General features: G+C 34.6%; 1 protein-coding gene and 1 long non-coding RNA gene across 2 annotated transcripts in view; one reads left to right on the forward strand and one right to left on the reverse strand.

Moving 5' to 3' along the window:
* CASD1 (CAS1 domain containing 1) overlaps positions 1–25,498 on the reverse strand; it is a 43,230-nt gene extending 17,732 nt beyond the window's left edge. The window contains exons 1-9 of the mRNA XM_074367479.1: positions 24,904–25,498; positions 17,659–17,755; positions 17,166–17,286; positions 9,552–9,596; positions 8,469–8,531; positions 4,727–4,771; positions 4,167–4,290; positions 2,738–2,952; positions 731–1,153 (exon numbers count right to left, since the gene is read on the reverse strand). Coding sequence (XP_074223580.1) covers positions 731–1,153; positions 2,738–2,952; positions 4,167–4,290; positions 4,727–4,771; positions 8,469–8,531; positions 9,552–9,596; positions 17,166–17,286; positions 17,659–17,755; positions 24,904–25,480 — 1,710 coding nt within the window. The 5' untranslated portion in view covers positions 25,481–25,498. The remainder of the gene's footprint in view (positions 1–730; positions 1,154–2,737; positions 2,953–4,166; positions 4,291–4,726; positions 4,772–8,468; positions 8,532–9,551; positions 9,597–17,165; positions 17,287–17,658; positions 17,756–24,903) is intronic.
* The window catches only part of LOC105082918 (uncharacterized), a 456,837-nt gene that overhangs the window by 35,979 nt on the left and 395,302 nt on the right, over positions 1–25,556 (forward strand). The gene's annotated exons all lie outside the window — the stretch shown is intronic.

Genomic DNA, 25,556 nt, shown 5'->3' on the forward strand with positions numbered 1-25,556 from the left:
GCATTTTATAATTTTCTTTAAGAAAATGTTGGAATTTCAGTTAGAAGAGATCTTATGGTTCTCTTATACTTTATTGTGAAAAATCTCCATTTCTATACTTTATTTTCCCTAGAATATTCTCACTGGAGATGAACTGATTAATCATCCTCATATGAGAGTTATTTCTTACAACAGAATTTATTAATTCAAATAAATCATGACTTACAAAGGAGTCACACTGATATTCTGAACAATTACAGCAATGCTAAAATAGGAAATTCAGAATATTGTTAACAGGGCCCAGATTATTATGTAAGTTCTAATTTGTGTGTACATACGTCTGACTGTATAAATACAAAATGTCTATATGCATACAGGTATTTATTAATATAATCATATTTTTAATTTATAAAAGATAATAATCTCACATTTGAACACTATTATAAAATTGGGAGCACTTTGACTTTCTCCATCCCCATACAGGCAAAATCACACTAAAGTCATGATCTCTTTTTCACAGGCCATTATTTTCTAACTTTTTAATAATCTTTATGAAACTCTGAACTTTCTACAAACTCTTTCAAAAAAGAAACACTTAAGAATCCACTAAGTGAAGTACAACTTCAGTACTCCATCATCTTCTTCTATATATGTAAATGTTTGTACATTGTGACATGATGAATGGTATTAATTCTTTAAACTAAGACTTTGTAATGAGATGAGGTTAACACAGAAAGAAAATGACTCTTACCTCTTTAGTATTTTCATTGTAAAATACTCCCAAAACCAAGATGTAGATAATTGGAATAAAGAAAGTTGAATGTGTATAAAATTTGTTTTCCTTCATAAAAAGATTTGCACGGTCACACATATAGAAATAAGCCATAATCAGGCCAAGTTTGCAGAAAGACTGTAAAAGTATTTCTAATGGAGATACGGGGGGATTGATGATATTTTTCTTTTCCTCTCCACTTTCCAAATCAGTACATGGCTTATTCTTCCGATGAGCATTACGATGAATTATATAAAAAATTAAATATCCAATAATAGATAAAGTGAAAAAACAAGCAGCCAGCTTCTGTATGAGAGTAAGAGGAGGCCGAGGCTGACAACAGGAACCGTCTACAGGCTTCAAAATCTTATTGCAATACACGTTCATAAGAATCATTGCACTCTGTGAACAAATCAAGTTATTTGGTTATTATCTTGTCAGTAATGTATTTCGGATTAGATTTTCTCCTGTGAATACTACTGACTTTTCAGCACTGAAACCAAAATGCTTTTGTCCTTTTTGCCACCATTTCCAAAACACTCATGTAAATAATGGTATTCCTTCAATTTGTAAATAACTAGTTCAGGGTTTTTCAAACTTCTTGCGCTATAATCCATAATGAAAAATTCATTTTATAATGTGACCCAGAACACATAAATGGGAAACGATACCTGTGCTTACTACTTGTAATGCATCTGACTTTTTTCTATTCTATTCTTTAAAAAAAGAAAGAAACACTGATTTCATGGCTGCTAATGGGCTGTGACCTTTGGTTACAAAAATACTGACAGATGTTAAAGACCAAAGAATTTTAATTAGCAGATTTTCAACACTGAAGATACCATGATACCTAAGACAGAGTCTTAGTCTGCAGATGTGAAAAAGGAATGTAAAATAACTGCCACCAAAAAACAATTAATTCTTAGCTAATTATATTTGATTTACAGCTTATGGACCACTTAAGATTCAATAGTTTTAAGATTTGTAATTTTAAATAAAATGTGGAATCTTCAACATAGTTTCATTACAATAAAAATATTCTAGGCAAGCTGTGAAGGTTTTCTCTAGTTGAAGATTTGACTGAATCTAGTTTTATAACAACTTATCATTTAGGCATCTTTAGAACTCTAAGACGATTATGTTACTTAAAACTAAAGCATTCAAAGTACTCAACTATTTAGAAAATCTCACTGTTTTAGCTCTGAGACTTCGGGAGGTTCTGTGCCTGGAACTCTTGCAGGTACTAGCCTACCAACTCCATTCCAAGGCTCTCAACCAGTTCTATGAAATCCACAGGGCCCCTGAAAATATATGTAGAGCTGTGTTTGTATATACAAATGTGCATTTTTCTGCAGGAGAGGAATAGAACCACTGCTTTTTATCAGATACAGAAGTTATGTGATCCTCAAAGAGGTTAAGAATCACTTTTATAAGAGAACAATAAATAATATCTATTGTACTATGGGTGAAAATTTACAATCATGCAGTTCTCTTTCATACTTAACCTAAAATCCCTTTCCATTTGTCAGTCTGGATTTGTTCAGTTATCTTTTTGTATTTTGAATAATGCTTAGGGTAACAGAACTATAAGGAAATAATAAAAATTGCTCTACATATTTTCAAATGTGCTCTTCACAGAAGCTTAATATTGTAAATTTAGGGTTTAAGGCAAAGAACATAAAGCAGTAGTTTTCAAACATGAGTGTGGTTTTTATGAAAAAAGGTATATTAAGAGTGCTGGCATTCACTAAATGAACTCTCACCTCCTCAATTCCATAACTTTCTCTCTTCGAATATACTAGAACTCTCACTTACATATTCGCTAGGTAATGGAAAGCAAAATTATTTCGAGATCTACGTTTAGATAGCATAATTACAAGTAACTAAGACTGCAATAAAATATTACTTAATGCCATGTTATAGTGACATATAGTTATAACCAATTAAGTATTTATAGTCTCTACTGACAGATACAAGAATTCTTACAGTTTCTCTGCTTGATTCAGGAAGATGTAAGCCATCCAAAGATTCCATGATAGTTTCTTGAGCAATTAATTTGGAAACACTGAACATCTTAACATTTGATTTAGAATTTCTGGTGCTACTATTCAAAATACTGACTGCAGCTTCATTGTAGGCATCTATCTTCTCATTAGTGATCATTTTCCTATTTTCACTTAATAGATCTTCATAAACAGGATCTGTACATGAAACACATTTTTAGAAACACACTTAGAAACCCCTATTGGTAGAAATTACAGTCATGCAAGTTACTTAACTGCATTTCATATTTTATTGTTTAAGTTCAGAGGATTCTAGGCACCTAATAATTCATTTTAAAATAATGTTGGCCAGGGTTTGCAATAGATTTTCTATCTTGTATTCAATTTTTGAATTGATCAAAATCTCTCTTAAAGGAACTTTATATCTCTTATCTCTTAGGCACACAGCTTTCAGGAAATGTTTTTATGTTCTAGCATGTCTTAAGAGTTTAAAAATTTTGGATGCTGGGTTATATCAGGTTATGGGAATTTAAAACAAGATTATGGAAGATGGCCTAATTAAAATAGCAGCCAGTCTTTTTTGTCCTCCTGTCACTGCTTAATTTTGCAAACTTTGTTCACACAATCAGGAGGTAATATTATTAAGGATCGAAGTCTCTTATCACTTACCAAAATCATTTAATTTAACTTTTTCTCATTTTAGTAAGAGAAAGGTTATTAATGAGTATGTAAATGAAATAGGGATTTTGGAAGAGATTATTACCACCCTTGGTATTCCTCTCAGCTTGACATTAAACTTGGAAATAATCATCAGAGTTTCTGACAAACACCTTGAATTGCTAAAATACCCAAGGCATTTCATATTGTGCTAGGTATTAAATAATAGACATTCAATAAACTCCTGAAATGAGTTGATCTAATGTCAACTTTCTCTTAAAGAATTTCAATACCAAGTATAAACTAGATGGTATGAATTTAAATACACTCTGTGAATTCCAAAGAATATTTACTTCCAATGAGTCTAATATTATGAAACAGACAATTTTTTTTCTGTATTTCCCAATCACAATAAATACACTTTGTAAGAAAGAAAAAGTGAGAGGCAAACATCTTACTTGCCTATAGAACTTATTCCCTTTGTTATATTCTGCAGCCATTCTGCCTGCTGAAGTTCCCTGCAGGGTATCTTTATTTATTTAATATTTATGTTTTACTCAGTCTGTTTATTAGTCTTGTCTGTTCCTTAAGTCCAAAAAAGGAGAGTAAACAACTCAAATTTATTCTAATTTTATAAACCTTATTTCAAAATTTATTCTCATAAAGTAGTGACTTTGCTTCTTGAAATAGGCGATAATAAAACCCACACCTCAACATATATACAAAATGACATTTTTTCATTACTCATTCCTTACCTTGTAAGACCCAATAAACATCACTAGTCTTTGCCAATTTTTCTAAAAGTGGTGCTATGGAGGTAATGTTCATTTTATATTGAGAAAGTGCTTCGTTGCTGCCATTGTGAATCTTGATAGACCACTAAGAAGAAGTAAAAATTAAGCATTAATACAGTATTTATCACAAAAAAATTAAAGTATATAATTTCCTCTTATTGTAACAAAGATTATTATTTTAAGATAATTCTCATTTCTATTCAACATTAGAATAAAATGTGGTCAAATTATTTCATGAAGTATACGAAGGCAGACAAAGCGGATATAAAATTAGACTTTCAATGTACAACATCTAAGAGGAATGTAATTTTAGATATAAAGTAATATTGACATTTACCACCAAATTTCCTAAGTTCATTCTGATCTTTTAATTAAAATTATCAGTCTAATTAATTATAATAGAAATAAGAATTAAATATAAGTATAATCAAGAATTCCATTTAACATAAGTTAACTTTTTCTTAACATGTTCTTAAGTATGAAACAAACATCATTATGTAAGAATACAGAGAATAACTTACTGTGGCAGCTCCTGCTACAATCACATGGGGCTTTGCAACAGAATCCTGGAGAAAGGAAAATGTAATAGTGTTATATTCAGTTTAGGGAATTAATTCAAGTAATATCACTTGATTTTTTTCCCCTTAAATTTAGGTTCTTCTTCTATTTAAGTGTGTTTTAATTTTCTAGAGTTCCTTATCAGATTCTTGTTATAACAAGATGAACGTCCTATGCCTAAAACCTGACATGGTCATATGCTCATACAGAATGGCACGAGGCTTGAATGGCTAATTCCTTGGTGTTATTTTTAAAAGAAAAACAAAAAAACCACTACTGAAATCTAATATGTCCTATTATTCTGAATTCTAAGTAAACTGCACAAAACTCGTGTATATTATATCAGTCAAGTAAAAAGTATTCTTGGAAGCCTACAGGACACACAATTTTAGTGTTAAATAAAATGCAGTGCTCTAAACAAACATGACCTTTTAGGGAAAGCCAAAACTAATATGAATTTAACAAAATAAACATAATTACTATAGATCACAAAAAACAAGGAAAAAAACAAGGAGAAATTTGGTAGAAATCCTCACCTAATGGAAACTGTACTATTAATAATACTACCAATTACATAGTACTCAGTAATTTACTAAGTATTTCTCTTAAGTTAGCTCATTTTAGTATAGATTCTTGCCACCTGTGAGTTAGGACGATATTATATCTATCTTTTAAAAAACGCTAGCGACTCAGAAAGGCTTACAGGGTATTGCTGAGGCCTGGTAGGGACAGAGCCAGAACTTAAGCCTTCTGACATACTGAGTTCAGTGCACTTTCCACAACATAGAAGACCTGATAGTACAACCAAGTGCACAAGAAACAATTAAAAATAAGAAATCAGAAAAGTCTGATGATATAAAAATAGAAATGACGGTTGCTGTCTTCATTATGATGGTAAAAAACATGCTCAATGCAGAAAAGTATGAAAGCAGAGAAAAAATAACAGCAAAATTAACCTATTTTCTAGTCTAGCATGCTCCATTTGACATTGCTCGCTTAGTGAAACTTTTCCCTCATCCCCAGGTGGCTCCCTTTCTCATTCTTCAGTGGTTATCACAAATTGTTATTTTCCTTACACAGGTCCTTCCTGTCCCCCTCCTTCTCCTCACTTTGGCATAAAGTCTGACTCTCAAATGTGACAGAGAAAGGATTCATCTGGCATGTATGCTCTTGCCTTCCTTCCTCCATTCTTACAACTTCATCCATATACTCACTCAGCCATCTTCCTCTGACAAGAGGGTAAAGAAAATGTGTCCCTATTCCTCTTAATGGCTAACTCTTTGTGTATCTCCTCCCTTTTTAGTTCTGGAGCTATATCCATAAATTACTTCGTCAGACTCCTGCATTAGCAATCTCATCCTTCTCTACTCTTCTTCCTTCTCTCAATCTACGAGTGTTAAATCATCTTTATCCTCAAAAACTATCCCTTCAACTCTCTCACTCTCAAATCTTTCTGTTCATATCATCAACAGACTACTTGGAAGAGCATTCTGCCTTCACTATGCTAACTATTCATCTCTCATTTATACTTCAATTTAATAAGTTTTGATTTTGACTTAACCATCCATTAAAACCACGCCCAGAGCCCATTAATGAACTCTGAATTGCCAAGTCCTGTAGTTTCATTCTATATTACATAGTTCCTAAAGTGACACTACTATCCACTTTTTAAAACTCTTCTCCCTGCGTTATATTATTCTTCTATTGCTTTTCCTTTTACCCCTTTTACTGTCTCTTCTCAGAATCTTTTTGATCATTCCATTCTTAAACTCTCTTCCTTAATTGCTATACTCCTTAACCTCTATACTGCCTATTCAATTTCCTTCATTCAAGTCACTTCAAATATCACCTCACTCCATACCAAGACTCCCCAAATCCATCTAAGTAGCTCAGACTGAATGACTACCATTCACCTATAGAATTAAATCTAAATTGCTGGTTCCTTAATTACCTGTATCTGCCACTTATCTAGAGCTCTTTGAGGAGAGGAACTCTGTTACACTAACCAGGGTGTCAACAGTTTTCAGCCTAGTGCCTAGAATATGGCAGGTGATTTATAAATATCTGTAGGATAACAGTACAGCTGTCTAAATTCAACTTTGTTTTTACGCCTATAGGTGCCTGTAAAGCTTTCTTAGATTGTCACCTATACTCTAAACAACTACCATCCCAAGTGCCTCAATTCATGGTGTTTTCAAAGCCCTTTGTACTCAGTTCCATTGTTACCCTTTATGCTACCATATTATTACTCATAAGAAAGTTACTATCTACTAGATTGCACATTTCTCAAGGGCTGAGACTGGGGCTAATTCCCAGCCACATTCCTAATATCTAGAACAAAGCTAGTAATAGTACATAAATAATAAAAATATGGCTCTTTGTATTCTCAGCATCTAGCATTTTTGACAAATGAAATAGTCAAAAATAAATATGTAAATACATGCATACATACATATTCTTTGAATGAATGAAACCATCCATTAATCAGCCTTAGGTAATTACATGGCTGTTTACCTAAATAAGTTGAATCTTTCCTCTCCCCCAATAATCATAAGGAGTTTTACAACAGAATCTAAAGCCCCCAAAACCAGTTCTGGCAAATTATAAGAACTGAAAATCTGGATATGCAATATATTTCCAGGTTAGTAAATAACAGACTTTTTGTGATCTTGTCTAACTTATAAATTATACTACATTGATGTCTGTTAAACTGAATTTCTACTACTTTAATGGATATACTTTCAGGTCTAGAACAAATATGAAACACATGTTTAAATCACTTGAACTATACACATATTATTTTATACCTCTGGACACTTAAAGACATATCAATAAAAACAAAACATAACTATGTGAAATCCCAATTTACCAGAAAGTTGAATCCTAGAAGTTATCAGTATGTTTGTTTTTTGAAAACTTAAACACATTTTCTCAAAGAAACAAAGTTAGAAATGGTGACTAGGTTCTCATAGGATCCTACAAAAGCCTATTTGGTGTGTGATATGGTTGCAGTACTAAACACTTATTGTGAAAAGAAGCAAAGAATAATACCATTGCAGCACAAATAACTAAGCAAAGCAAGGGCAACAAAATTGAATATTGTTTTATCCATCCTAAATGCAAATACCTCTGGGAAAGAATACAGGTTTAATTAAAGGCCTGATAAGGAGCTAGATGGAGATACTGTGGAAATTCTAAAGTGGACTTGTGAGAACTTAGGGGTTTTCTGGGGTTAACAGCATGCTTGCCTTATATCTAATTTATCTCTAAACATTATGAGCCAAAACATATCAGGCTCGATTTTTAGGTCACAAATATAATGATAAAAAGGGAAGAAAATAGGATTAAAAAAAAAGTGTCCTAAAGTATTGGGACATGAGTTTGAAGAACAAAGTAGAAAATGCCCAAGAGAATGTGTACTGTGCTAGAAAGATTACCTGGATTTGAATTAACTGAGATAAAACAGTAACAGAATATTTTCAATGAGGAAAGTGTGGTATAAGTATAAATTACTATAGGGTTAAAATGCTGACAGCAGAGATACTGGATCCAAACTTTGTCTTGCCAATAGAGTGATGATCAATCCAGCACAGCTGCTATCAAGAAGGTTGGTATAAAGTACAGAAGTGTGGGATAGGTGAGTATGGGAGAACAGCTTTCAAAATTTGTTCAAAACCAGGAAGGCCTATATTTTCAAATACAGACCTCAGTCCACACTTTGATACACTGTTTCATAGAACCATTAACCTCTGGATGCCACAGAAAATCCTAAAAGAGAAATGTAAGAAAAGAAAAAGTCAAAGAAATATCCACTATTCAAAATAAACATTAACATATGTCTTACAGAGTACTTATGAGTGAAACACTACCTTGTCTACATATCTCCATCTCTCATCTCAATTTGGCCAGTCTCACAATACTTCTCCTTGTATCCACTTTTCCTTTCTCTAAACTATTCTCTATATTTTAGCGGGAGCAATCTTTTAATAATTTAAATCTGATCTTGCCATATCCCTGCTTAAGTATTCAAGGACTTTCAATTGCTCTCATAGTAAATTCCAAAGTCCTTAAAATTACTAAGGACCTCTGACTAGACATTCTGCGTTTTCTCCTGCCACTTTCCACCCTGCTGTCTCTAAGTACCCTTTTGGTTCTCATTCAGCTCCTGGAGCGCTCTATGTGCTCCTTTTTCTCCAGGAATTTGTACATACTGTTCTTTCTGCCTATAATGCTCATAAATTCTTATCCTGAGCCTAACTCCTCCTTATTATCCTTGAGGCCTCAGTTAAAACATCACTTCTTTAAGGGGGAAAACTACTTTTAGTTCCTTCTTCTATACATTTCTCATGCCCCACTTCTTCTTTTTTTGCCATCCTTATCCCATGTTTAATTGCATGTAGAGAACTATAATGACTTGCAAGCTCCATGAGGTCTAGGACATTGTTGTCTTAATCCTCCTCTGTATTCTCAGTATCTAGGAAAAGTCACTGCAACCGGGAATTCAGAAAATCTACATATATTCTTTTATGGACATTAATCCTGAATATGTACTGATTTCAAATTAACATATAAGATTATTTTCTCCTGGATAAAAATCTGAGAGACCAAATTTTCTACTTTTATTACACAAAACAGTGCACACATTTATTAAGTTATTTTACTCTACTCATCTGCTTTCAATACACTGAAATACATTTAGTATGGACAAAGATTAGCTGATCTACAAATAAATTAACTAATGAATAGTTTTAACATTACAACATTTAGCTTATTATTACATGAACTTACCACTTTAACTGATGCAATCTTGTCTTCAAAAGGAATATTTTCATGCTACCATAAAAAAAGGGGAGAGACAACAGAGAAATACTAATGTATAGATTAATTTTATATAAATAACTGTCCCTTTAGCTGCTTTTGTTATTTATGCACCATATCCCAATTATCTATATTCAACCTGAAAGAGGAAAGATTTGTATAGAATACCAAAATATAAATGATATTAAATTGTTTGTATGTGATCTTCAACATCTAAGTTACAGTTTAAAGATGAAACCCCAACTACAAACAAGTAGATATGTGAACATGCCTATACAAGTTATCTTTTTGCCAAGCCTTCCATGATTCCAACTGAGTCCTAGTATTGTTATCTGTGGCAGACGCCGACTGCTACTCTACACTTCCTCAGTCCCTTTTTCAGTTAGACAGGACCACGTGGCTAGTTCTAGACAATGTAATATGGCTACATGTAATGTGGGTCACTTCCAGGCTGAAGTTCCCAGGGCAATTCTAATCTCTTGGCTTAATCTGATACAGAGACTGAGGAGGCTAAATGTCCCAACTGGTACAACTAGAAAACAGTAAAAATTCTGACAGCAAAAATCTCTGAATGAATCCGTGGAGCAAAGCCTCTTGCCAGCGCACTTGGGACATGCAGTGCTAAGCTTGCAGAGTGGTTTGCTCCTGCAACAACCTCTAGTCCATTCTCACCAATATACTAGTACAGGCCCTGTCTGCACAGGCACAGACATACACGACTCTAGGTTATTGCAGGTTTCACTTTGAAGACAGCAGATAAATAGCCCAGTTGTAGACGAAGTTAAAATCCAGAAACTACAACTTCTTGTAACTGTTCCATATAAAGAATAGAAATCCTTTCACAGTTAAATATCCAGGGTGGAATGGGGGTGGTTAATAAGAACCTAATTCACTTCCTAAAACTAAGGTTGAAATGTTTTCATTAATTTAACCAGACAGACAGTATTTATCTTATTATCTTTATGAAATAAGGTTTGCTTTTATCAACAGGCTAACTAAAATTCTTCTTAGTTCTTCTCAAGCAACTTTTCCCAAAAGGACTCTTAGGACCATTAATTCAATGAAACTTTAAGATATATATGAAGAGAGTTTCCCTGCCCAAATAAATCTGGGAAATACTGGGTCAGAGAAAGTCACACAGGTGTTCTCCTCCTCCTACCCTTTCCCAATCTTTGAAAACTTCTTCCTCAGAAAAATAGTGTGTCATGAGCTTTCTTTTCCCTCTTTTTGCATTGCTCAGTTAATTCAATTAATCTCTTTCTTCTTTTCCTTTATTATTTTAATCTAATATTTGATATATACAAGAGAACATGTCACATACATGTAGGTCACAAAGCAGAGTAAAAACAAACACTCATGAATCCATGGCACAAACAAGAGCATTACCAACACATGAGTGACCTGTGTGGACCTCTCCTTTTCTAAATCCCTTGTTTCACACCTATCTTGAACTTTGTTTACACTTTGCTTTCTTTTTTATTATACAGTTTTGTCATACATATCTGCATCCCTAAATGATAAAATGTTGACTTTCTCTCCAACTTTTAATTTTGAAAAATTTCAGATGTATAGCAAAGTTGACAAAATTGTAATGAGCACCCAAACACCCTTTACCAATTAATTTTTTCTACACTAGCTTTATGTGCCTCTCCATACCACATGTAGTTTTTCTTTTGCCAAACTGTATGAAAGTAAACTGCAGACATAATAACATTTCACTCTTAAATACTTAAGTACATATCTCCTAAGAATGTGGAATTTCCTTACATAACTGCAATACTATAGTCCCACCTAATAATTTGACATGGAAAAAATATTATCTAACCTAATACACAAACCATGTTCAAATTTTCCTAATTTCCCAATAATGTTTTCTCTATACTTCTTATATTTTAATCTAGAATTCAATTAAAACCAGGTATTGCATTTAGCTGTCGTGTCTCTTTAGTCTCATTTAATCTAGAACATTCCCTGGCCTTTTAAAATTTTTATGTATCAATTTACTTCATCTATATATCAAATACTATATTTACTATTTTTTTTTAGGATCGAAGTCAGTTGATACAATGCACAAAATCTAGATTTCAAACAGCACCGTTAGTTACCTTCTTGTATGTGTCTTTTTACACATAAGTAAAAGTTTTCCTAAGTTCTAAAGGTTTATATGCTATGCATATGTTCACCCTCACATGATAATGCAAATTATTTTTTGAAGTGTTTGTAACAATGTTCTTTCACCACTGGTTAATGAGACATAGTCTCTCCAATACATCTCGTCAGACCTCATATTTTTTGCCATTGTCAAATTTAATTTCTGTCACTAAAGTAGGTATAAAATGGTGTCTCACTATGGCCTTAATTTGCATTTCTCTGATTACTAATGAGGTTAAACATCTTTCAGATTTTACTCTTCTGTGAAATGCCTGATCATGCCTTTCCCCATTTTTTTCCTACGAAGTTGTCTTTTTTATTAACTGGTTCCTTTTACCTCTTGGATATATGTAACAAATACCTTCTCCCAGTTTATAGCTTGTCTTTTTTCTTTAAGGTATCCTTTGACAAACAAATAAATTTACATACTCTAAGATTAAAATTATCTTTTATTTTATGGTAAGCACTATTTGTTTCTTATATAAGAAATGTATCCCTACTTGAAATATTCAAGATATTCTATTTTTTTTCTAAAGGTTTAAGTTTTGACTTTCACATATAAGTCTAAATTTATCTAGAAATGATTATACCTAATGGTGTGAGGTAAGGGTCCAATTTCATTTTTTTCCCATATATTTAACCAATTGCCTCAGCATCATTAATTGAATAGACCTTCCTATCCCAAAGGACCTTCAATGGCATATCTGTTACTTATTAACTCTATATATGCATGTGTCTATTTTAGAGCTCTATATTCTGTTCCATTGGTTTCTTTGTTTAGCTCTACCAATACCACACTGTTAATTACTGAGTTAAAAAAAGGTCTTGATATTGGAGAATAAATCCTTTCCACTTTGTTCTTCAGATCTCTTGTGGTTATTCTTACTCCACTGTCCTCCATATAAAATTTGGAATCAACTGGTAAAGTTCTATAACAAATCCTGTTAGAGTTTTAATTGAATTACCTTGAACCTATAGATCAATTTGAGAATAGCAGACATCTTTACAATATTGAGTCTTCCCATTCCAGAATACAGTATATACTTTCCATTTAATTATATCATTTTCAATTGTCCTTAAATAAAACTTTACGATTTTTCTGCACACAGATCTTCCACGTTCACTAAGTTTATTCCTATGTACTATGTGGTGTTTATTATTACTGCACATAGTATACCTTAAATAACATTTTGGAACTCTATATTCCTGACACATAGATATGCAATTAATTTTTAACAGCTTTATTAAGTTACAATTAATTTTGTATATTCATCTTATAACTGACTATCTTATTAAAATTTGTATCACATCTAGTAAATTTTCTGTAGTTTCCTTGGAGTTTTCTATGTAGATTACTATATTATATGAAATTCCAAGTTTATATCTTTCCAATCCTTAACCTCTTTAAATTATCTTTCTTTGGTTAAAGACCTCTCTAATACAGTGTTGAATATAAGCAGCAATAATGGACATTCTTGTTTTCTTCCAGAGTTTAGGGGAAATGTATCAAATATTTTACCATTAAGAATATTTACTGTAGGTTTCTAGAATTTTTTTCAGGTTAAGTCAGAATATAAAGGAACTTACCTGATAGAGAAAAAATGATACTAATCCTCTGATGTTGTTGGGACTTGCTTAATGGCCCAAATTGTCAAAAAAAAAAAAAAAAAAAAAAAAGGGGGTTCCATGTATGCTTTGAAAAAAATGTATTCTCTTGATTTTTTTAGTGTATTCCTTGAACACTGAGCTTTCAGTTCATAAAACCAGCATGTTAATAGTCTACACTATGCTTACTTATTTGCTTGCACTGTCATTAACTGCATGAGCAGTGAGTTCTCCCACTACGGTGGAGGATTTGTCAATTTCTGACTGTAATCATATTAACTTTTGCTTTATACATTTTAAGGCTAATTTATTAAATGCCTACAAATTTTAAATCTTCCTAGTGATCTGAATCTTTTGTCATTAAAAGTATCTGTATCATGTATACATGTATCATGTATAATGCTTTTTGCTTTATAATCTATTTTGTCTTACATTAATATGACTTATCTGCCTTAATAAATATTCATCTGGTAAATTTTTTTCTCATTTTTAATTAAATCGTCCCCATATCCTTTTGTTTTAGGTATGTCTTTTTAAGCAGCAGTAAGTTCTTTTTAAAACCAGTCTGAAAATGTTGTTTAGCTGATATTTTTACTTATTTTGATTATAAATGTTTCTATCATCTTCCTTTTTGATTTCTAGCTCCCTCTCACATATATTTTTCATATATATATGAAATGTAAACACTGATTTTTACATGCACATATGTTTTTGTATATATGTATAGATGTGTATACCGTATGTGTGTATCAGAGTATAATTTGTATGTGTGCATATGCATATATATATATATGTATGTGTGTATAAAACATGTATTTGGTATTAGATGAGCTTGGTTTTATTTAATTTTCTTCTTCTTCTGGTTTGGAATTACCCATCCTATTCTATCCTTTTGGTCCTTGCCCTTAGGGTTTTACTATGCATACTGAACTTAAGTTCTAAAGTAAGATAATACCTTAAATAGTAAAGAGGACCTTAGAGCGCTTTAATTGTGATCATCTCTCTCTGATTGAGATGCTATTATTGGCCAGTTCTTTAGTACTTTCTTTTTGTAAAGTACAAAAAGACATTATTATTTTATACAGACACTGTTTGTTTAGATTTATATACATGTTTACTTAATTCTTTAACCATTGCTTCAGATCACTCTTCTGAATTATTTCCCTGCTTCCTGAAGTTTATTCTTTAGAAAACCCTTTAGTATAAGACTATGTGGCAGTAAACTCTCATAGCTTTTGTTTATCTGAAAATATCCTAAATTTCAAGAATACAAGAATTTGTAAGCTATGGATACAATTCTAGGTTGAAATTTACTTTCTATCAGAGCTTTAAAGCTATTAGTCTACTGTCCTCTGGCTTCCAATATTACTGTTGGCAAAAATACTGGCTCAAAGCTTAGTTTTCTACATAGAGGGCACTGTAGCTACTGGCAACTGTCTTCAGGGCAACCTGAATCTCTACTGAATGCCTACTGTTCCTGTTCCTATCTCTGGTATTGCCTCATAGTTTGTTCTTTTTGAGGGGAGTGTCCCATTTCTTCAAAGTCTAGGAATATATCAGCAAGTATTTTTTTAATCTAGGATCTACGTGGTTTGAGGTGGAAGGGGCCCCCAGAGTATCTAGCTTGCCCTCTGGCTGGAAGTAACACAAATAGGTTTCTTTACTGTGCGACTTCTCAAGTTTCTAATATCCAAGCCTAAATTAAAACTGTCTAAGAGGGGGATATGAGATCTGGCTCTGCCCAAACTTACTTGACCAGAGCTTCAAACAGAACTAGTCTTCCACAAAATATAATATGAAGAAAATTCTGCACTGAAGCTTCTTTTTTAAAAATTTGCCTCAATACAGAAAAGGAACAAATTCAAGGAATTATCTTCAATATCCTATTCCACCTAGACAATCCCAACACCAAGGCTGAAAAAAATTAATCAACTTTTACAATATGCCAGGCGGTGCTAAGCATAAGAAATGTATTTTAAAAATAATAATGATAATACATAATCTCTGTCCTCAATGTGTTTAGGAGCAAAAGAATAAGTAAAATATTATTTGGCAAATGCTTTGCTAGAAGTTTGAACTAGTTTCACAATAACTGTCTCTTTAAGACTGGGACAAAGTGTCTGTTTCTTTTTTAAAGGCATATAAAGTAAAACGTATCTTGTTTGGTAATTGTGGGATAACTAGGCACCTCTAGAAAATAAAAACTGGAAACCTAGGTTTTATAACTAGGACTCAAAAGCACTGCACCATATTGTGCCTACTTTTGGCTGTAGACCAAACCATTATAGCTTTTCTCAACTAACTTGCCAAATCCATCATTTCAGTTTTCAAGTCACACTATTCTAAACCTAGAAATACTAAAACATTTTAAAAAATCAGAAATCTCTCTACTTTTTTAAACATTCACTGAAGTTTTTTACTTTAAACTGTAAGAATCTCATGTCATTAAATAGTTCCAACTCTTCTGTATAATTTTGTATTTATAAATAGAAATGGAAAATACATTTATAGATATCAAATAAAGTGAAAAGTTGAATTTTTATCTTCTGTTATTCAGCTTTAAAATCTATACCAGCTTTTCTCACTAAACAAAATCTCTAATAGCTTATGGACTCTTCTCACAAGAAATAGTTCCTAAGGATTTAGTATCTATTACCATCATCACTATGAGACTAGTTACTTAGCCCTGAAGCCCCTGATTTTTCAGTTCCTTACCACTGGGCAAGTTGATGTGTACAGGCAGAGTTTCATTATAAATTCATAAGCTATTAACCCTACAATTCTGAAATTTCTTGTACTTTTCTCTTTCTTGATGTTCCCCACTCCCATGCACTTGAAGACAGGGATTAGAACCTTAGATCACTTAAAAATGTATAAACAGAAGGATATGATGAGCTAATTCACAAAACAATTAACTAACTTACAAATAAATCAGTTAACAAACATTAAGAAAGATGTTCATCCTTGTTAGTTTTCAAAAAAAGATACATTTTTAAATGAAAAATTTTCTATAAAAAAAGCAGAAATTTGTTACATTATCATTTTAATTATATAGCATGATTGCCCAGTGCCAGCAAGGCTGCAGAAAAGTAGGCCCCAATGCACACTACTAATTATAGTATAAACTGAAACAGTTTAACAATATGATCAATAATTTTTTAAGTATTTATATTCTTTAACCTAATATTTCCATTGTAGAGATCTGATACTAAAGAAATAATTTAAAAAACAGTTTTTGCACAAAGATAGAATTGATAATGTCCTTTTCTAAATTGCAAAATAAAAAAAATAGAAAACTACAAAAAGTTAAGGGACGATTTTATAAAACCACATTATATCCACTCAATAATATGCTACCATTAAGAAGATACTTACATTTATTATATAATATTGTGAATTATGGTAAGTGGTAGGGAAAAAAGCAAAATATAAAGTTGAATATGCTAAAAAGATTACAAGTATGTCTTTTTAAGAAAGAGACTGAAAAGAAATGTGGCAAAATATTAAACGGAGGATAAGGAATATCTGTTCTTTGTTTTCTTTCTGAAGAATTTTAACGTTTTTCTGTGGAAAGAATTTAGTATTTCTGAGAACTAGAAGTTTAAGTCAATAAAAAACTTGCCAATAGATAGGTAAGCCTACCACTTCTTTTTCTTATGTTCCCCATTATGGCAAATCATCCCTGTTTTCTCCCTCCACCTTTCCCAAAACCAAAGTAAAACTTAAATAGTTCCTTTTATTAATGTGAAAGGGCACATTCCTTCTATAACTATTCAGTTGGCTAACTTCTAAAACAAAACTCTAATGAAAAGAATAGACAAATTTTACCTTATTTCCTTCTTCTTTGAATTGGGGATTAATTATTTTTACAAAAGAATAAAACAATTGACGAATTCTGGAATCTCCAATAAATGCAATATGTTTATCTACAAGGCAGTTCTTTGCTTCACTGAAATCAACAAAGAAACATTAATTAAAATAAGTAAAATCAGCATACAGCATTTTCAAAGCACATCATTTGTGAAGAAAGTAGTACAGGATTATTATACACACAGTTATGTTGCCTTAGAAATAGGTGGCCAGGTTTGTTTAACCTACTGGCCCGTGTATGATCAACTAACTCTCAATAATAACAGCCCTGATGCTTTAGAGCAAGAATACTCACTTGGACTCAACCCCACTCCAACCTTGTCAGCAATTCCCTACCATCACATAGAGAAGTACCATATATTACTTTCTTTGCTTTACCAATCCTTCTCTACTAAATATTAAGACCTATCTTAGAAAAGAAAACAAACAACAAAATGAAGAAATTTTATACCTTATTTTGTACTTATGCATCATACAACTGTGAGGTTGCCAAACTTTCTCTCCAAGAAATCTGCCACTCGAGAGAAGGTATTCACATGAATCATTGCCTATAACAATTAAACATAACAATGTTGTAAACAATAGTTAAATTTTTATATATTGGTTATCTGACCCCATTTAAGCCTTTGAAATGAAAGAGTACAAAGTTTTTTACACTTTACTATATTTTTTAGGTGCATACTACTCATCCATGAGAAGCACAGAAATATCGATACATTATTATTCAAAAGGCTAAGGGCCACTAATGACATACCTCACCTTAGAAGACTGTCATCCTAAATGCTACATTCACTGCTTTGGCAGTGCCTTCTGCTTCACGTATTCTTTCTAAGGACATCATCTTGCCTAACAGTAGCCTTTATATTTGCTTATTACTCCTAATTCTAGTTGGGAAAGAAAAGTTTAGGTGATAAAAGACAAGAGTTTGGAAATGACTTCCTATTCAATTGTTATAGTAGTTGGTGCATTAGCATATCTTAGTAAATATTGAAGTATTTTATAAACCTACTCCCTCGTTTTGACAACTTCCCTGAAAGGAAGCAGGCTATCCCTATTCTGTAAGTGCCAATGGAGAAAGAAATTAAAGAACCTCTTAAAAAGCTTAATAAAATTTCATCCTTTTACAATGTCACAAAGACAAGACTATTAAAACTATGTCAGCCAAAAGGTGGCTGAAGATGCACACAATCGAAACCTGTAATAAATGCAGATTTTAGTTATTAATATTCAGCCTCTCTACATCTCTTGATTATCTCTTGCCTCCTCTTAGGATGACCAAACAACTCCTTCCAGTGTGGTTGGAACTGTCAGTTTTAAACAGAAAATTCCACATCTGCAAAACCTCTCAGCCCTGTGTAAACTAGAACAGATGGTTACCCTACTTCCTTTGGCCATTTTACCGTACATTAGCTTAATGTACATAATCAATGTACCTGGTTAAAAAGGGGGCTGGAGGCATTAGAAAAGTTCAAATATGTCAAAAGGATGGGGGGAAAACAAGATGTATAGATTACCTGTTAGGTTTTAATAGAATACATGTACTTTAAAATTTGTTCTCTAGTTCTTTATTAACAGTCAACAGCAATCTCTATTTGTTTTACAAATAGTTAAGGTCAAGATAGGAAGTATGGTAAGAGAGATACTACAGAACAAAATGGTACTGAACCATTCAGGTAAGGATAGGAAAGACCTAAAGATATCTAAAAGAGAAGAACTCATCTCTTTTCTCATTCCAGTTATCCATTTATCTGGCCAACACGTGGATAAAAGGTAATACAAGTGCAAGACATGTATGCTTAAGAAAAAGTATCATAAATTCTAAAATAGAAAAGAAAGGAAAAGTGAAAATACTGTATTACTGTGTTGGTGAAAAATTGGATAAGGAAAGTAGAATAACAATTATTACATTTTTGCAATTAAATATGTAGCCTTAGCGCTTTTTTTTTTTTTTTGGTATTTCAAAGGTTTTTTAATAACACCTCTTTAAGGAAACTATAATCAGTTCTTAATTCTTTCCAATTATTAAAAACTATTCTAGTTCTAAGAAACGAAATTAAGCTACATAAATAATCAAGGAAGAGTAAAGAAAGGACTATAGGAACACACAATTAAGTTATTTCCTAAAAACAGCACTCCTGCTGCCTTCTTTTAATGTCCATATAGTAAAATCCTATTAAAAATCTAGTAAATGTTTAAGATGAAAATTTCATATTTATAGCTTTTCTACTTCTTTAAATACATCTATTAAACCAAGTGGAGAGTTAGTAACACATCTATTTTCTAAAAATGTTATAAGAAGTTGTAAATAACTGGTATAAATTCTGTGGAGGTTTTCTTCTTTTTCTTTCTTTTTTATCCCTTCCTCCTCTCTTTTTTGTTTTTGGTTGTTACCTGAGGTTTGTTTTTAATAGAAACATAAACAAGAACACACCTTGATCAATCTTCAGTGTGTGGGATTATGCCATTTGTTCCCCATCTATATGGGCTATCAAAATGATTTTGTGGAGATGAAAGTTCCATACCAACATCTTAAAATAACCAATCTTTCTCCACCAGAAAATGTGTTTAAAAATGCAAAGTTCTTCTTTTCCTCCTCTATATTACTAATCACACATTATTTTCCAGTAGTTCAGCTAGTAGAAATCAACAGCTCTAATCTGATGAACCCATATTAGAAATACCCCACAGCGAAACAAATTTGAAGTTGTCAGTAACAAAAGACACTATAAACACAGTATCTTAGAGACCACCAGCCTTTCCAGGGAAGAAATTCTTAATTTGCTAATGAATGCTAGTCAATTATGACTCTTCATATTTTATGATGCAAATTAAAAAAATCCTTTTACATGGAATTAATAGTCTCTGTATCATATCAGTTAAAGTCCACTCAGAAGACAGAAACCATACCAACTATTTTAACAGAGAGAACGTAGTATGAAGAATTGTTAGAAAAGTAAAAGAACTGCTAACTAACTAACTGAAAAGGCTAGAGGAGACTGGTCTTTTTATATCTGACACCAACATAGCAAAATTAGTAGTAGCAGTGCTTCCTTCGGCAGCACATATACTGAAAAAATAGTAATAGTCATAAATACTATGATATTTGATTAAATATAAATTAACCTGATCTAGAAAAGAAAACTCCACAAAATTCCATACTCTAAAACTAGTTCTCTTTTCCTGGGAAGGAAATATTTTTTGGATAAAATCACTACATGTAAATCTAAATGTTAAAATATAAGTTAGTGTGCCGCAGTTTTATTATGTATACTAACTATATGTAAACATCTGCTGGCACATAATTTTCCTTTCAAAATTTATTCATAAAAATCCCAAACAAAAGAAAACAAACAAGCAAAAAAAACCACAGTCATTATTTTCAACTGCTTCATATAATTCTGATAGCTACTTTAACATAACCAGCATGAGATGAAAGTTGCCAAGTACTAAGATAAATCAAGCTGCTAGGAACACAATTTAAAACAAAAAAAGCAACTAAAGGGATAGAATTATCCACTTCAGCTTTCTCCAATACAAAGATTATCTAGATGAATGGCTGTCTTCCTCTTCATTCTGTTATCTTAAGCATAAGCATTCTGGTTTGTCAATCTAAAGTCTCACATTTTTATGCATGATTTTTCTCTAATAGAAAGATACTAAGAGAAAACAAGTGAAAAGAGAAATAAGCTTTTTTTTTAAAGCTGAAAAACAAAACATAACAACTAAAGAAAATAAGTGATGTGCTAAATAAACGATAGTTTACATTTTCCCTTGAATAGAATACCTTTGGTACATTGCACCTTTTGACTGAATCACCCTACTAAAGCTGTGTGTTTCTTACTACCAACCATGAAAATACCAGATCATAAAGTTTACAATATGATCTGCAAAACATTTTACTTGCCTAAAATTCAGCAAGTTATATTTTCCTCTGTGCTGAAAAATCACCATTTACATTTTTCTTTAGCTAAGCTAGGAATGTCTCATTACAAGTGGTGTCATGTAGATCAGGATCTTTCCAGCAAAGAAAAAAAAGGCTGAGAGACCTAGAGCTGCTTTTCTTTAATTTCTGAAGCTCTGAATTCATTTTTCTTCAGAACATTCAATAATACTTAACATTTGCATTTAATATGCCTTGTGATAGAAAGGAATTAGATTTCAATAAAATTAAAGCATCTGAAGCAAGTTAACTTTATCAATTAAAATATTTAAATTTATCCAGATTGGAACTGCCCTTAAGGCTATAGATACTGGCTTCTTTTCACAGAAATGATGTTTTCAATCTGTAATCACAATATTAATGGACATTTTGTGATTAGGTAATGTTAAAATTTAGAAAAAATGTGGTTAAAAGAATAACTAGTTTTTAAATGGGATTCTATTATATTATGTGAAAATAATATTAATAATGCAAAAAACCCCCACAACACACTACTTTCTAAAGTTGAGATCAGAACATGCTATTAGAACATGAAATTCAATTAAAACCAAAAGTACCAAATGGAAGAAGGAAAGAGAAGGAAATAAAGACCTTGAATATCCAATAATTGTTTTTGGAGTTCCTACTGTGTGTTAAGCTCTCATGATTTATAGATGAATAAAATACCCTTGGAAGCTCACAGTTTGTGTGGGGGAGTCGGTACATATTATTATAATACAACAGGATGAGTATGTACTAACTGCTGCAGAAACAATGAATTCCTAATTCCTACTTCTATGCTGGTGGCATCTGAACCAGGACTTGAAGGAAAAATCTACACTTTCTTTCAAGTAGAGAGAAGTCACTGTAGGCATAGAAAATCAGATATCTGTGAGACGTGTAAAAGGGCAAAGCATATTTAGACTGTGAGCCTGGAGTTTAGGAAGAAGGAAGAAAGATAAGCATAGCTAATAAAAAGTAAGCTGGTCAAATTTTGAAGCTTTACACATGCAACTTTTATAAAATCACCACTTTACTGGAAAAAGAATAGGAAAACTCTTGGCTGGCACTGTGAGTTTGAATTAGTGTATCTGAATGGTTTTAACCCATGTCCTGCTGGAGACTACCTTCTCACTCCACCTTCCATGCATCACCATTGTCTAAGAAGCTCTCAGAAAGGCAGACTATAACATAATGGCATGAGGCCGACTAACTGGGTTTTAAATTCTAGCTTAGTCAGACTAATTGTGTATCCTTAGGCAACTTAACCTCTCATGCCTCATCTTTAAAATGTAAATAATACTTTAATTCGCTGACCCTAAGACCACTGATTATAAAACACACCATTATTTTATGTAACAGTAGGGAAAATGTTATCAATTAAACTTTGACATGCAATCAAAGTTTTAAAAACTCATCTTGATTACAGAGATGTTAAAACTGGTGGGGGAGAGAGGGGGAGAATGAAATACGGTAATTGTATCTACCTCACAGACTGGTTATAAAAATAAAATGAGTTAAAAGATGTAAAACATTTAGTAGAACAGCACCTGGCATATAATAAGCGCTCAATGTTAGCATGTAGTTAGGCCAAGCTTCACTTTCTGTAGTGTTAATTCTTTCCTTTCCTTTCTGTAGTTTGTAAAGCAAGAGACACAGAGTATCTCAGCATTCCCTCAACCTTACCTAAGGCAAACTCATACCCACCGTTGGGAGTTTTAATATACAGCCCAAACCTCTGTATTTAATATAAGGTCTTTTATTATTCTAAAGATTTATGATGTTATGATTCAAGTGTATGGTTATCCTTGTGTGAGGGGCACTGTATCTGACTCAGTTTCACACTGCCAAAGCATGAGGATGGCTTAAAAGTTCCTGGTAAGATCAGTATTTTCCCCAAACAACCCCTGGTTCAAGTTCTTGACATTCAGTCTGGGCAAGTACACACACCAGGTGTACTGCTTCACACTCAGCGCACTGAAGCACCTGTGGAAGCTGATGACTAACTTCTGGAGGAGGCTTTGTAAACAATCCCAGATTGCTACACTCAATCATAAGGTTCCATCTGACACTCTATTTTCTCTACAGATGACAGATCTTGAAAGGATGAAATATATAATCTAAATATAATGTTTAGGATCCAAGCTTATCAAAAGATAAAAGCACAATTTTAAAAAGGGAGGTGGGACTACATGTTTAGCTTTAGGACTATAGCATCTCAGTTATAAAATTTATCTCAACTATCACATACATAAAATTGAGTTAGATTACTGTCATACCAAAATAGCATAAAATGATAGTAGTTAGAAATTTTTCTTCAAAATTACCACAAATTAATACATCAAATTGCTAGCTTTATTTTGTAGATGAAAGGATTGAACTTCTGTTACAGCCACTGCAGAGGAACCAAAGTCTTGTCAGGTCATGTGGCTGTGATCTATAGGAGGCTGGAGGAGAAAGGCCAAACAGGCATAAAGAATGTATCTTTTTAGTTGATTTAGTGTACTTATATAAAGGGTTATTCATCCAGTAGGGTACTAGAGCATAAGATTTTTAATCTTCAAGCACTGCAGAAACAAAGCAGCAGAATTGATCAAAATGTCCTACACTTTGAAAGATTTCCTAGGATGGGAAGAGAGTTCAGATTCCAGTGCCCCGTTTACTGGATATTTTGCCAAAGTAGGTGAGAAATCAAATGAGAAAGGCGTTAAATATTCACCTGTCTATTACACATTACATCCTGACCAATTACTCTCACAGTCACCAAGAGCTGTCCAGATAATGGCTTCGATAATACTAAGAGCCGAAAATAAAAGATCCTATCGTTATTAATTTCCCTCAGCCTGTCAACCTGTGTCCTAGTGGCATTTTTACAGAGAAAACTAAGAAAAAAATCAATCAGCAAGGACAAGTAAATATCCCTTGATTATTGGAGGATAATTCGTTCTGAAATAAGGTCATGTTTCCTTTTCCCCTTTACACCAATTTCAAAGCAGCGAAGGCCTCCTTTCAAACTGCTCCCAACTTGCTTTCTATTGCCCACTTCAACTCCTGTCAACCTGTAACTTCTTTTCAAATATCTGCTCCAGTGCCTCTACTTTGTAAAAAGTGTGCAACCAGAATCCTTGAAAGGTTTCTGAATCACAAAGGCTGGGTGACACCTCTACCATTTGGCCAAGGGCATCTTTTGCCAGCTGGCGCTCCGGCAGCAAAGGAAATGGGGCGGCCCTTGCCGCTGTCCAACAGCTCGGCACGCTGTCACGGGGCAGAGGACGGACTAAACAAAGGCTAAACAGCCGAACCCCTGGGGCGCAAAAACGGAGACCCCACTTGGGCCGGCGGTACCCCCTTGCAGGGCGGCCGGGCCTTCAGGCGCCTCGGGCTGGCCCCTGAGAGCCGCCTGCCCGCCTCCAGCACGCGAGCCCCGGACCGGGCGCATCTCCCCCGGCTCAGCCCGCGCAGGTGTCAGGACCCCGGAAGCCCCTCGGACCGGCCCAGACTGGCGCCCCGGACCCCAGCGCAGGCAGCTGGGGGGTGCCCAAGCCCCTGGGCCCTCGACCTGAGGCCATCTGAACTGGGGTCCGTTCAAACGGCTAGGGGCGCCTGGCTCGCCGCCGGGGCCACCTTGGGGCACGTGGGGGCACCGCCTCCCCCGCGGGCTGGCGCGCCGGCGGGCGGCCGCGTGAGCGTGGGCGTGTGTCGGGCGAGGGGGGCGGCCTCCAGCCGCCGCGTCGCCTCCTCCCCCGGCCGGCCGGGACAGGGGGAGGGCCCGCTCACCTCGGTAGCGGCGGGAGGCGAGGTGGCACACCGCTAGCAGCAGCACGGCCACCAGCGCCAGCACCTTGGCGCTCCTCACGCTGAAGTAGTGGTTGATCTCCCGCTTGCCCAGGTTGTAGGCCAGAGCCGCCATCTTGGTTCCTCCATGACAACAGTGCGCGGCGGAGCGGGAAAGGGGCGCCGCACAGGGGCAGCACTGGGGTTGCCGCCGCCGCAGCCAGGCGAGGAGCCGTCGCCAGCACTCGCGGCTGTCACCCGCGCCTCCTGCCGGGGAGCCTGACCCCGCCGCCGCCGCCGCCGCCGCCGCGGCGCCCCCAGCCTCCACCTGCCCCTCCTCGGCCGCGGCCGCCTCAGCGGCCTCCCCCAAGCCCCGCCGCCGCTGCTCCGCCGCACGGGTTCTCCAGGCGCCCTGGACGCCCGTCTCCTCCCCTTCCTCCTCCTCCCCTTTAGCCTCCCGTCTTAATAGCGGCTGCGCCTGCAAGGGGGGTCCGGATACCCAGAGCTCCGGGGTCATGGGCTCCAGACGGCCCTCCGGGGTCACCGGGTCACGGGCGGCGGCGGGCGACGGCAGAGACATGGGGGTGTGAGGTGAGGAGAACAGGGGTCCAAAGTGGCCCGAACGCGAGCCCCGGGCTTTCTGTTGGCTTGCTGGC

The sequence above is a fragment of the Camelus bactrianus genome, chromosome 7 (genome assembly GCF_048773025.1).
Source record: "Camelus bactrianus isolate YW-2024 breed Bactrian camel chromosome 7, ASM4877302v1, whole genome shotgun sequence".
Classification (NCBI taxonomy): Eukaryota; Metazoa; Chordata; class Mammalia; order Artiodactyla; family Camelidae; genus Camelus; species Camelus bactrianus.